The sequence below is a fragment of the Eschscholzia californica genome, unplaced genomic scaffold (genome assembly GCF_041429995.1).
Source record: "Eschscholzia californica isolate CP2 unplaced genomic scaffold, dmEscCali1.0.p SCAF_3, whole genome shotgun sequence".
NCBI lineage: Eukaryota > Viridiplantae > Streptophyta > Magnoliopsida > Ranunculales > Papaveraceae > Eschscholzia > Eschscholzia californica.
In genome coordinates, this window is record NW_028238420.1 from 8,550,178 (window position 1) to 8,562,447 (window position 12,270).

The window sequence follows — 12,270 nt, forward strand, 5'->3', positions numbered from 1 at the left end:
TCAGGTAGGGTTTTGAGATTAACAACAGCCATTGATCAGAAAATCACTTTCAAAATGTTGGAAATATGGGTAGATCAATGGAACTGTCGGGTAGAAAAGAACTTATTCACTGTGTCGTGGTATGGAGGGCACTGCCTTGAAAGTGATTTCGGAGTAACCGGGGTGCTAATTACTTGATTCCGATCACTCCCCAAGGATAGACCACAGCTTACTTCCTTTGTCTGCACTAACAGAGATAGTAACGGAGATAACAGAACTCGAAAACTTAAACAGCCAGAAAGAGGAAGACAGCCAAAATTGAGTTGTGTTTTCTCTCTCGGTTTCGGTCAGTATATATAGCCTCGGAGAAAACCCTAACCGCCTAGGAAATGTGGTAAAGAAGTTAAGGGAGTGGGAGATAAACTCGGAAACTGATTAACCCTATGAGATCAGTTAGAGATATACTCAAATACTGATTAGGTTAATCCCACCGACTTAGTCAAAATCCGAGTTTAAGTAAAACTACTCTTCGTGGCAAAAGAGTCTTTTCACTATAAGCTCCCAAGCACCGCACCCGAGCAACCCGGGTACCCGGGCTCACGGCCCAAAGGCCCATAAGCCCACAAGCCCAATTAGCCCAATTAGCCAAAGAGTCCAAATTGGTTAAAAGCCCAAATGCCTCACATGTGTGCGCGCGCGTGTGGGAGCCTTCTCTACACCACCATGTGCTTTACAATGAGTTGTCAAGCAACTTATTATAAGACACCTTTAGTTTCACTAGTTGAGAGATGTGGGACATTAATTCTAGAGAAAGAAAGCTTTGAATGTCATCTTCCTTTTAGAGGTGGACCCCACCCATGTGCTAACTAGAAGACAAATAGTCTTGACTAGTAGTTAGTGGGTGAGGCTCACTCTCAATTAATTATTAGATGGTAATGGGCCCAACCATGGAATCACCCAAATGGGCCCAACCATTGTATAAACCCAACAGGAAATCTCTCTCTCTCTCATGTTCTTTCTCTCTATGATCCAAAAGGATTTACTCTTTTTTGTCTAAAAGAATGACCTCTCTTTCTCCCTCCCTCTGTTTATTTATAATCTCAAGTTGCACAAGATAAACAAACTTACAAGAGATAGCAATTACGAGTGATAAAATAGATATTAGAATCACAAGATATCATAACTCTTTCAAAGATACCGAACTACCCTTGAACGGACAAGAACGACAAACCCATCCCGTAGAATCGGTTTGTTTCCTTACATTTTCACTAACGTTTGTCTATCTACGTATATGTCTATCTAGATTCCAGTACTAGAGTACGAAGGATCTGAGTAGTATTAAATAAATTATAACAATAACTAAATAAATTAGTGTTGAAGTGTAAGATTGTTATTTTATAGAAGTTGATTGTTGTATCTCTAATTTTAGTGTTTTTTCTGTGCAAAAACTTGAAAATAGGGACTATGGATGGGAATCATATTGGCGTTGTTTGTTCAAGTTGTATCTTTTCTAATCCTAAACTTCCGGACTAATTGGGAGCAAGAAGTAAATCATTTCTAAACTCTTAAACTCATTTCTTTTTCTAACTATATCCTACTTTAAGCTTTTGTTAAGGTATTATATATTTGATCACCTTGACAATGTGACAACACGAACATAATATTTCTTACCATCTTCAGAAATAGAAAACTTCGGAAATAGAAAGCAGTAAAAGTAAGGTCATATGAACTGTGTGAAGGAATATTGTTTCAACCCAACATTATTGTATACTTACATATTCTTGGACGCGGTTTTGTTTCATTTTGATCTCAAATCGCTCCTCCTATGTGGTGGTCTTTGAGTCTAACGTGTTATTTGATACAAAACACGTGCACCCATTAGGTCTGTCATTTATAGGCCTAGCTCTAATATCATATTAAGGAGATTTCTCAAGATTTGACCCAAAACTATTAGGGTTATGTATATGGATCGGCCACCCGATCCATATAACCCGGATCGACCAACCCGGTCGACCAAGAGAGAGACCGGTCCCACTGGTCTCTATGTTCCAGAAGACTCCATATTATATTTAGATAAACATCATATACTTGTAATCTCTATCCTAGATTTACCCTAATTGTATTTCATTAGTCTATAAATACCTATAACTCTCATTATTGTTGATACACAAGAGAAATATTAATCTCTACCTCTCTCTCTTTTTTACTATTGTGAAATATATTTCTATCATTCGACTAATACTCGAATTATCTGAACGATAATTCTCACATGGTATAAGAGCCACTCGTTTTTTTTTTAACAATCTCGATCTTTCTCTTTAATCATCATGTCTGCACCTACTGAATCTGGTTCGGATTACAATCCAACCACTCCTCCACATTCTTCTGCAATCTATGATATTCATCATAGTGATTCACCTACTACTATATTGATCACACCTCTTCTTTCCGGAGATAACTATGCCTCCTGGTCAAGAGGAATGAAGATGGCTTTAAGAGCCAAAGATAAGTTCGGGTTTGTCGATGGTTCAATCTCTAAACCGACAACCCCAGTTGAATTACATGCATGGGAGAGATGTAATGATCTCGTATCCAGTTGGTTAGTCAACTCGGTTTCTCCTGATCTTCGTCAATCCATCTTATATGATGAATCTGCTGCTGAAATTTGGACAAATCTTTATGATAGATTCCATCAAACGAATGCACCAAAAAATTTTCAACTCAAACGTGCAATCTCTTCAATGAAACAAGACGGATTAGACGTCTCTACTTACTTCACCAATCTTAAGTCTCACCAAGATGAGCTTCAATCTCTCCTTGCTATCGAACCATGTCAATGTGGTCACGGTAAAGCTTTAATTGATCGATCTAATCAGGATCGGGCCATGGAGTTTCTTCAAGGACTCCATGATTGCTTCGCTCCCATCCGAAGTCAGATACTTCTTATGGATCCTTTCCCGTATGTTCTTAAAATTCACAGTATGGTTAAACAGGAAGAGATCCAACAAAATCTCACCCACTCGGATATGGTCACCACCGACGCCGCCGCCTTAGCCGCCGGACAGCCGTGGGGAGGACGTTTTGATAAGACCGATCGGCAAGATCGTCAACGTCCGAAACGGGCTCGGCCCTATTGTGAACACTGCCACCAACATGGGCACGTGAAGGATACATGCTATAAATTGCATGGCTATCCTCCACGTACCCGACAAACCCAGCCCGCCGGCTCGGTCTTGACCGGTTCGGTCTCTGACCCGATGCAGCTGGGGGTGCCTTCAGCCAGCACGATGACTCAAGACCAATACCATCACTTGGTTAGGTTGTTTGAGAATAACCAAGCTGCTGCGAGTACCCTCCATCTAGGCACCGATCCAACAGTCAACTTCACGGGTACGTCTTCTTATATTCTTCCAGGGATAATCGATTCGGGCGCCGCAAAAAACATATGCGCCTTCCTTTCATCTTTTTCGTCTTATACAAAGGCATCATCAAATTATTACGTCCGTTTACCGGATGGTTCACGTTCACAAGTTATTCACATCCGTTCCATTTTCTAAAGATTTTCAACTTCTTAATGTCTTACATATACCGACTTTTAAGTTTAATCTTATTTCGGTTTCTGAAACCACTAAATCTCTTGATTGTGGTGTTTATTTTAACAAATCATCTTGTGTCTTTCGGGACCCAACAACGACAAGGACGATTGGACTTGGTGATCTTCACGACGGTCTCTATCACTTTCGCACGAAACCTAGGATTTTTTCATCTTTTCTTTCTAGTAGTTCTAGTAGTTTTGATTTATGGCATTGGCGACTTGGCCACCTGTCTTTAGAAAGTTTCTCTTTTATTTCTTCTAAATATCCATGTATTAAGAATGGTTTAATCAATAAAGTTTCGTGTGATATATGTCCTCTCTCTAAACAACCACGTCTTTCTTTTCCTTCTAGTACATCTAAATCATCTCGTATTTTTGAATTAATACACGCCGATATATGAGGACCATTCAATATACCATCAACTTCCGGTTGTAGCTACTTTCTCACATTAATAGACGACTTTTCACGGTGTACTTGGCTTTATCTTATGCATTCTAAATCAGAAACTTTCAAACTTCTTTCTAAATTTGTGAATTACACCATTACTCAATTCCAATCTAACATTACAAACATGCGTTCCGGTAATAACAATCTCCTATTCCCGTCTTTACAAACGTTACGATCCGATAACGGCTCCGAATTTCTTTCCAATGAAATTCAAAATTTTCTTAATAATAAAGGTATTGTTCATCAAAGAAGTTGTATCTACACCTCTCAACAAAACGGGGTGGTAGAACGAAAATACCATCACATCCTTGATGTGGCTAGGGCACTCCGCTTTCAAGCCAATCTTCCACTCAAATTTTGGGGAGAATGTGTTCTAACAGCGGTATACTTAATCAATAAAATTCCAACACCCGTCTTACAAGGGCAATCACCTCATGAGATACTCATGGGCTCCCCCCTTCTCTTGACAACCTTCGAGTCTTTGGTTGTCTATGTTATGCTCACAATACTAAGATACGTCATAAAACGGATGCCCGTGCTTCTCCCGGCATATTCATTGGTTATCCTTACGCTCAAAAAGGTTATAGAATCTATGACCTCAATACTCATAAGATTTACACATCTCGTCATGTTACCTTTCAAGAAAATCGATTTCCGTTCGAGAAACTTGATCAACAACCCTCTCGGCCATCCCGTCTGTTTCTATCCATATTAGATGACGGGACGTTCACTTTTCCACCTTCCGCCTTCTCTGACTTACAGGCACCCACTGTTCAGCCGAACACGGGCCTAACCGATCCCACCAATCGGCTACAGCCGAATCCCTCTCTATCGGCAACCCGGTCAGACTCATTGACCCCTAATTCTAGTCAACCTGTTGCTCCTACTAAACAGGCAACCCCATCCTTGGGTTCAACTACCTCAACCCCTGACCAAGCTTCGGTTCACCCTCTACAGGCACCTCCTGATACGCTTAGTCAGGGATCTACTCGGCCTCTTCCAGCACACCTTTCCACAGGCCCGCCTACTCAGGCCCGTCTCCAGTCTCTGTCGGCGCCCCCTTCTCCAGGTGACCTTCCACAAGGTGCTGATCTCACCGACAAGCAACCCGAGACCGTCCCGCCTCCTTCGACAGAGGTGCCCTCATCGGTCTCTATGGGCGCCCCTCCTCCTATTCAGCGTCCGACACGTGATCGACGCCCTCCACCTCATCTGGCAGATTACGATTGTAACAATATCTCCCTGCCATATTCTAATTCTCGATCCAATACTCCTTATCCTCTCACGGATTATCTCTCAGTCGCACCCTTTTCTAAACACCACAAGATATTCCTCACATCGGTCCTTTCACATGAAGAACCCACTTCCTTCAAAGAGGCTATGACTTCCCCCCATTGGAGGGAGGCCATGTCCACAGAAATCAAGGCCCTTGAATCAAACAATACTTGGACCTTGACTCATCTTCCAGCTGGAAAGAAACCCATTGGGTGCAAATGGGGTTACAAAATCAAATTCAATGTTAATGGTTCAATCGAACGTTACAAAGCACGTCTCGTTGCCAAAGGCTATACTCAAGTCGAAGGACTTGACTACACTGATACCTTTGCCCCCGTCGTAAAGTTAGTAACAGTCAGGGTTCTTCTGTCCATTGCAGCAGTCAAGGGCTGGTCTCTCCACCAATTGGATGTCAACAACGCCTTTCTCCAAGGAGATTTGGACGAAGAAGTTTTCATGAAATTACCACCTGGCTTTTCACCTCAGGGGGAGACACGTGTCTGCCGCCTTAAAAAATCTCTTTATGGCCTAAAACAGGCATCTCGCCAGTGGTTTTCTAAGTTTTCCCCGTACTACTGAAACGAGGTTTCGTTCAGTCCCTTTCTGATTACTCTCTCTTTACATATCGCAAAGGTTCCACATCAATATATGTCTTGGTTTATGTTGATGACATCATAATCACAGGGAATAACAATTCAGCCATATCCTCCCTCAAATCCTTCCTTAGCTCTGCCTTCTCTCTCAAAGACCTTTGACGCTTTCAATACTTCTTAGGTATTGAGGTATCCAGATCTTCTAAAGGCATATTTTTGTGTCAACGCAAGTATATTGTTTACATTCTCAAAGACTCGGGACTCACCGCTTCCAAAATTTCCCCTTTTCCTATGGATCAAAAGTCAAAACTATCTACAACAGATGGTCATCCCCTGGAGGATCCCACTGTATATCGTCGCCTTATAGGCCGCCTTATTTATCTCACCGTGACTCGTCCGGACATAACTTTCGCAATCAACAGTCTTAGTCAATTCATGCAAGATCCTCGTTCCTCACACATAGATGTTGCACACCGAGTCTTGCGATATCTCAAAGGTTCCATTGGAAAAGGAATCTTACTCTTTTCAACTAGTCGTCTTCTATTTTCTGGTTTCTGTGATTCTGACTGGGTCGGCTGTCCCACAACCAGACGATCCACCACTGGCTATATCACCATGCTTGGGTCCAGCCCACTTTCTTGAAAATCCAAGAAACAACACACTATTGCTCGATCTTCCGCAGAAGCTGAATATCGGGCCATGGCCACTCTCACTTGTGAGCTTCAATGGCTCAAATCTCTTCTCTCCGATCTGGGGATTGATCACTCTTCCCCCATGCCTATCCACTGTGACAATCGTGCGGCTATCCACATTCTCGAGAATCCAGTTTTCCATGAACGAACCAAACACATAGAGATCGACTGCCATCTGGTTCGTGAGAAGATTAAAAACAACTTGATCGCTCCAACATTTACTCCCTCCTCGGAACAACTCGCTGACATACTTACGAAGCCACTAGGTGCAGAAGCTTTCAAATCTATTATTGGCAAGTTGGGCATCATTGACATTCCTGCTCCAACTTGAGGGGGAGTATTAGGGTTATGTATATGGATCGGCCACCTGATCCATATAACCCGGATCGACCAACCCGGTCGACCAAGAGAGAGACCGGTCCCACTGGTCTCTATGTTCCAGAAGACTCCATATTATATTTAGATAAACATCATATACTTGTAATCTCTATCCTAGATTTACCCTAATTGTATTTCATTAGTCTATAAATACCTGTAACTCTCATTATTGTTAATACACAAGAGAAATATTAATCTCTACCTCTCTCTCTTTTTTACTATTGTGAAATATATTTCTATCATTCGACTAATACTCGAATTATCTGAACGATAATTCTCACAAAAAACAATTGGAAATGGTGAGTATGGGAGCAAATATATCACTAACTTTGTTATGAAACTAACTTCACTTATTTCTTTTCCTTCAATTTTGTTGTTCCAGGCAAAAGAGGCAACCGGTAGAGTTCTTGATTCCTCAATGCCCATAGATACGCTTTCAGAAACTAAGTTGTGCACTTACCAAATGAGAACGTACTCTGAGCCGATGAACTTTCATGCATGCGGAGAAGAATTAATTTCTGTAAATTTGGTTCAACCCGAACTCGATTTGATGATTTAATGCCTTAATCATAGTTTTTCATTATGAAGTTGTAACCTATATATAGTCTAAACGAATCCATACAGTTCTTTTGCTGATCAGGTGACATTCATTAGAGAAAATTTCAACATAGTGGAGCTATTGGCGAGACTACTATTTTTGCTCTCTTCCACCCCTCACTGTTTCTCCCCCATCCCCACCAGATGACCAGAAGCAAGAGTCGGATGGGGCTTGTGCTATTGTAGAAGAGTGGTAATTTGGGTTTTCCACTAAAGAACATAATTCTAAGTCTTGTTTCAAAGAAAAGAGCAAAGAGTTTAAATCGATGAGAATAATAAGGTAACAAATCAAGAAAAGCATGGAACCTAGATGAATGAAACCTAGAAGAACAGAAACCTAACTACGAAGAGGAAACAACGATATCTTCGTTTAAGATTTTTTTTTATGTTTTCCTTTAATGTTTATCTCTTTGATATGTTTCTATACTAGTAACATCCTCACTATTATAATATGTTCTAAGACTCTTCCCCCTAGTTTATGGGAAATGATAAAGTTACAAAAGATTTTGATAAAAAAAGGTTCCCCCTAGTTTATAATATGTTCTAAGACTCTTCCCCCAAGTTTATGGGAAATGATAAAGTTACAAAAGATTTTTTATGTTTTCCTTTAATGTTTATCTCTTTGATATGTTTCTATACTAGTAACATCCTCACTATTATAATATGTTCTAAGACTCTATACTGGTAACATCCTCACTATTATAATATGTTATAATATTGAGTATGTTACAAGAATGAAAACATATCAAAGAGATAAACACTAAGCAAAAATATACACATAAAAAGAATCATAATCTAAGATATATTTGTTTTCTCTTTGGATTAGATTTCTCTTCCTCTTGTTTCCTTCTTCTCTTAGTCTCTTACCTTATTAACCACCAGCAAATTGAATAGAAGTCCAAACCAAAAATTAAATTTGGGAAATAAGCTGACGAGAAGATTTTTTTTACCAAATCTTTATTGAGGCGACGATGGAGTTGATTGATTGTCAAGCTACTACTCAATGTAGATTATGTAGGATAAAACAAATGACAATATAAAAAGGTGGGTGATTTGGAGAAATAAGAAAATTATCCGAGGTACAAAGTTTTAGGTGGAAACAAAAAAAATTGACACATTTTGTTTCCTCCAAACACTTCAACCTTTCAACTTCTTCCTCAACCAAAATTCCAGCGACCCCCACGGCCCCACCATATTCCGGCAACGTCCACCATTAACGTCGACCACCACCATGTCTCTTCTTCCTCTCTATCTCTCTTTTCTATTGTGGTTTATAAGTTCCGGCGAAGGGGCTATCCCCTTTTCCGGAAACTCGTCTGGTTTTCCAGACGAAAAGTCGTCCGGAAAACCAGACGAAGGAATTTTTCCTTCGTCTGAAAATCAGATGAAGGGTTCCGGCGAACGGGCTCTCCCCCTCGCCCGAACTTAGAGAAAGAAAGAGAGAGAAGCAAGGTGAGGGATGGAGAGAGAGAGAGGAGGGAGAGAGAGATGTTTCCGGTCGTCGTCGGCCAAGAGCCGGCTGGCGACTCTCTGCCCGCAATAAGGGAAGGTGTGTTTGGCTAATTTTCTTTTATTTTTCACCCTTTAAAATTTTGCACCCCGGATACTTTTCTGATTTCCCCAAATCACCCACCTATAAAAACCGAAACATTTCTTGATATTATATTGCGTATAGGGGAGGCAGACGAGAGGTTGCTTAAACTAAGCTAATACGCGACAAGCCGGTAATAAGAGAACTGGAAGTAACAATAGCGACAAAAAGAAATTAAAATGAAGAGGTAGCTTGTAATAAGACAATGAATACGATATTAGACAACCAGTCAATAAGAAGATTACTGGAAGAACAAACTTCGAACTCAAACTGTACACCAGAAACCAAACTCTTAATCAAACAAATTCACCAACTTCGTCTTCTTATGTATTCTTCAATCTAGTTGTGAAATATTGAAGAACCAAATAATGAGGCACAAAATTGTAGAACTAACAAAGGTATTTTATTTATGACGATTACAACTATATCTATAGAATTACAGTCATTAAAACCTGAACCTAAGAGCATCTCCAATGCAAAACTCAAACAAATTTCTATTCCTCCTATGTGTCAATTTGCAATTGAGAATCTCGCTCTTAGGTGACGAAAATAGAGATCCTCAATTTTTTTTGTCTCCAATGCAAAACTCTAAACTTATCTTATTTACTTGTGCGGCATCGTTATTTTTCTAAATAAATGATTAGTTAATTTGAAAATATAGAAGACTCGATTTCTATTGGTTGAAAATCAAATATTGATGAGTTGAACAATTAGAGATATCTCAAGAGGACACTCTAAAAATAGAGTGTCTTCTTGGGATACCTCTATTCCACCCTCGACACGTCATTTTAGAGATCCAAATAGAGTGCTGCATTAGAGAGAGTTCAAAAAAAACTCTAAAAATCATATGTGGCAGTAAGAGTTTCTATGAATGAGTGTTTCATTGGAGTTGCTCTAATTTATGTCAAAGGATATCTGTCGGATGTATAAGTCTTGAGTCTTTGGATCTTCTACAATGGAAGGCCCTCATTGTGTCTGGTCCGGTCGATGGTGGCCTCTGTTATGGGCACCCCATTATTTTTCAATACTCCAGTCCTTTCCGTCTACATCAAGTGGTATTCAAAGCCATCTAAGTTCTGGAATTTTTTTTTCATGAACTTTAGTTCTTGTATCAATGGATCCTTCGTCTTACAGTGATGAAAGGTTTCTTGGAGAAAGAGCGAATTGCGAAGAATATGAGTTCTCTTACCAAGATAATTTTTTCAATGATCGACAAGAAGATAATTTCTCCTATTATGAGGAAGAAAAATTCGACTAATCGAATATGGATGATTTCAGATTCGATTGAGACTATTCAAAACACAACTAAGAAGACAAAATAATATCAAAGAAAATCATCATAACCAAAAGAAGAATTCGACATCTTCGTATGTTTGTGAACCCGAAGACGAACCAAGTAAGTCATATTTTTTCTCTTCCTCTTAATCTTCCTATTATTCTATGGCACAACCAAATCATAACCATTCCTTTACAAATCCCTTGCAGCCACCGCTATATCCGCCACCACCACCACCAGCACCACCGTATTCTCCTCACTATCTGACACTAATTATGTCATAGTCTTGCCTCTTCGCTAAACCCTAGTGCACTCTTCCACACATATACAAACCCTAGCGGTGAATGCTACAACGCAGATTCTATAGGCACCCTGGTTTTTCACACACCTAATATTCCTATCTCAACTACAGGTGCCACCCAAACCTCATTACTTACCGAAATCCAGACCCCAACAATCATACCTAACACCACAACCTTCTTGTCCAATCGACACATCTTACCCCAATTTCACCAACCGGTTCCTGCTTCCGCCCCAACCTTCGAGTTCCAAACACCAACATCTCATCGACCCACAACTTGCAAGTTAGAATTATTTAAGGCCGCCCATGAATCTCTTGCACAAACCTACCCTTTCACACTTTTATAACCAGCAACAACAACTACAAGCACCTCCGCATCTTCTTTACCCTCATACTCTACAGGCACCCTACACAAGCACAAACAACCCATCTATCCCTCCTACTTTTCAATCGCTCAATTCAATCCCAGTTGGTAAATGTATATACTTCGTAACGCGAAAGTCCCAGGTTCGATCTCATGGAAGTGTAAATCTAGGAACATTGAACTTGGGTATAATAAAGTAGTTTTCTGTAAGCTTTAAGACATTTAATTTCGTCAGACTTTAGGCCATTTCATTTCGACGGGCTTTATGCCAGTAGTATTTTGACAGGTATTGTGTTTATCACATCGTATCGATGTATCAATGCCTTTGTAATGACCATTGTAGTCAATATTCAAAAAAGAAATAATCAATCCAATCTAACTTTTTACAAACCATCCATACCTAAATCATTACCAATACCCTCAACGTTATAAACATAGCCTATACCCTAACCATTCCAGTATTTTTGCCGATTCCAGGGGCACTTCCATAAAAAAATCCGGACTCTAGGCATGAGGATTTCCATCGACTTTCTCCTGTTTCTAGAGGCATCTCAAAGCAGACCTTTTTTTCCACCCCTACACACGACCAAAGAAGGAGAGAGGGCCTCAGGGCCAAGAATTAGGTCTAAGTTTGAGTGTTTTATTTGTTTGTAAATTAGGATTAATATCAATGAAGGAAACTAAAGTATAGTAGTTATCTCCTTCCTAATTTGAGTCTATCTAGAAGTGTGTAAAACCATTTAAGCGGGAGTCCAATATGTCTTTGCTATTTAGCTCTTCAGATATTATTAATCGAGTTTATCATATTTCCCTTTATTTGATTACTTTTTCAATCTAGTTTTAGTTTTCTTTTTAATTTTTGTTGTGTCTACATCATTAAGCTTCGTTCAAACCTCAACCCCCATGAAGCATAAGATTAGCTAAGCACCTTAGTGCTCCTGACGTAGATAATGCATAATAAAAATGAGAGTAAGAGAGCGACAGGGAGACTGTGAGAGAGAGTGAGACTCGGAGAGGCAAATGCTAGTGGTGGTGACCCGTATTGGTGAACGGTAGAATAGATTCGAGAGAGAAATGTTTGAAATAAATTATTTCGTATAACAATTAGATAATAAATTGGTCATAGTATTTGTACTAAGGAAAATATTCTTATTTCTCCACAGGGCTGTCCAAGAAAAACT

The 12,270-nt window shown here is 39.8% G+C and overlaps 1 protein-coding gene across 1 annotated transcript in view; it reads left to right on the forward strand.

Moving 5' to 3' along the window:
- Positions 1 to 7,747, forward strand: part of LOC147548180 (protein DETOXIFICATION 16-like) — a 28,034-nt gene extending 20,287 nt beyond the window's left edge. The window contains exons 7-8 of the mRNA XM_086669232.1: positions 1,439 to 1,525; positions 7,343 to 7,747. Coding sequence (XP_086525358.1) covers positions 1,439 to 1,525; positions 7,343 to 7,519 — 264 coding nt within the window. The 3' untranslated portion in view covers positions 7,520 to 7,747. The remainder of the gene's footprint in view (positions 1 to 1,438; positions 1,526 to 7,342) is intronic.
- Positions 7,748 to 12,270: the final 4,523 nt, after the last annotated feature.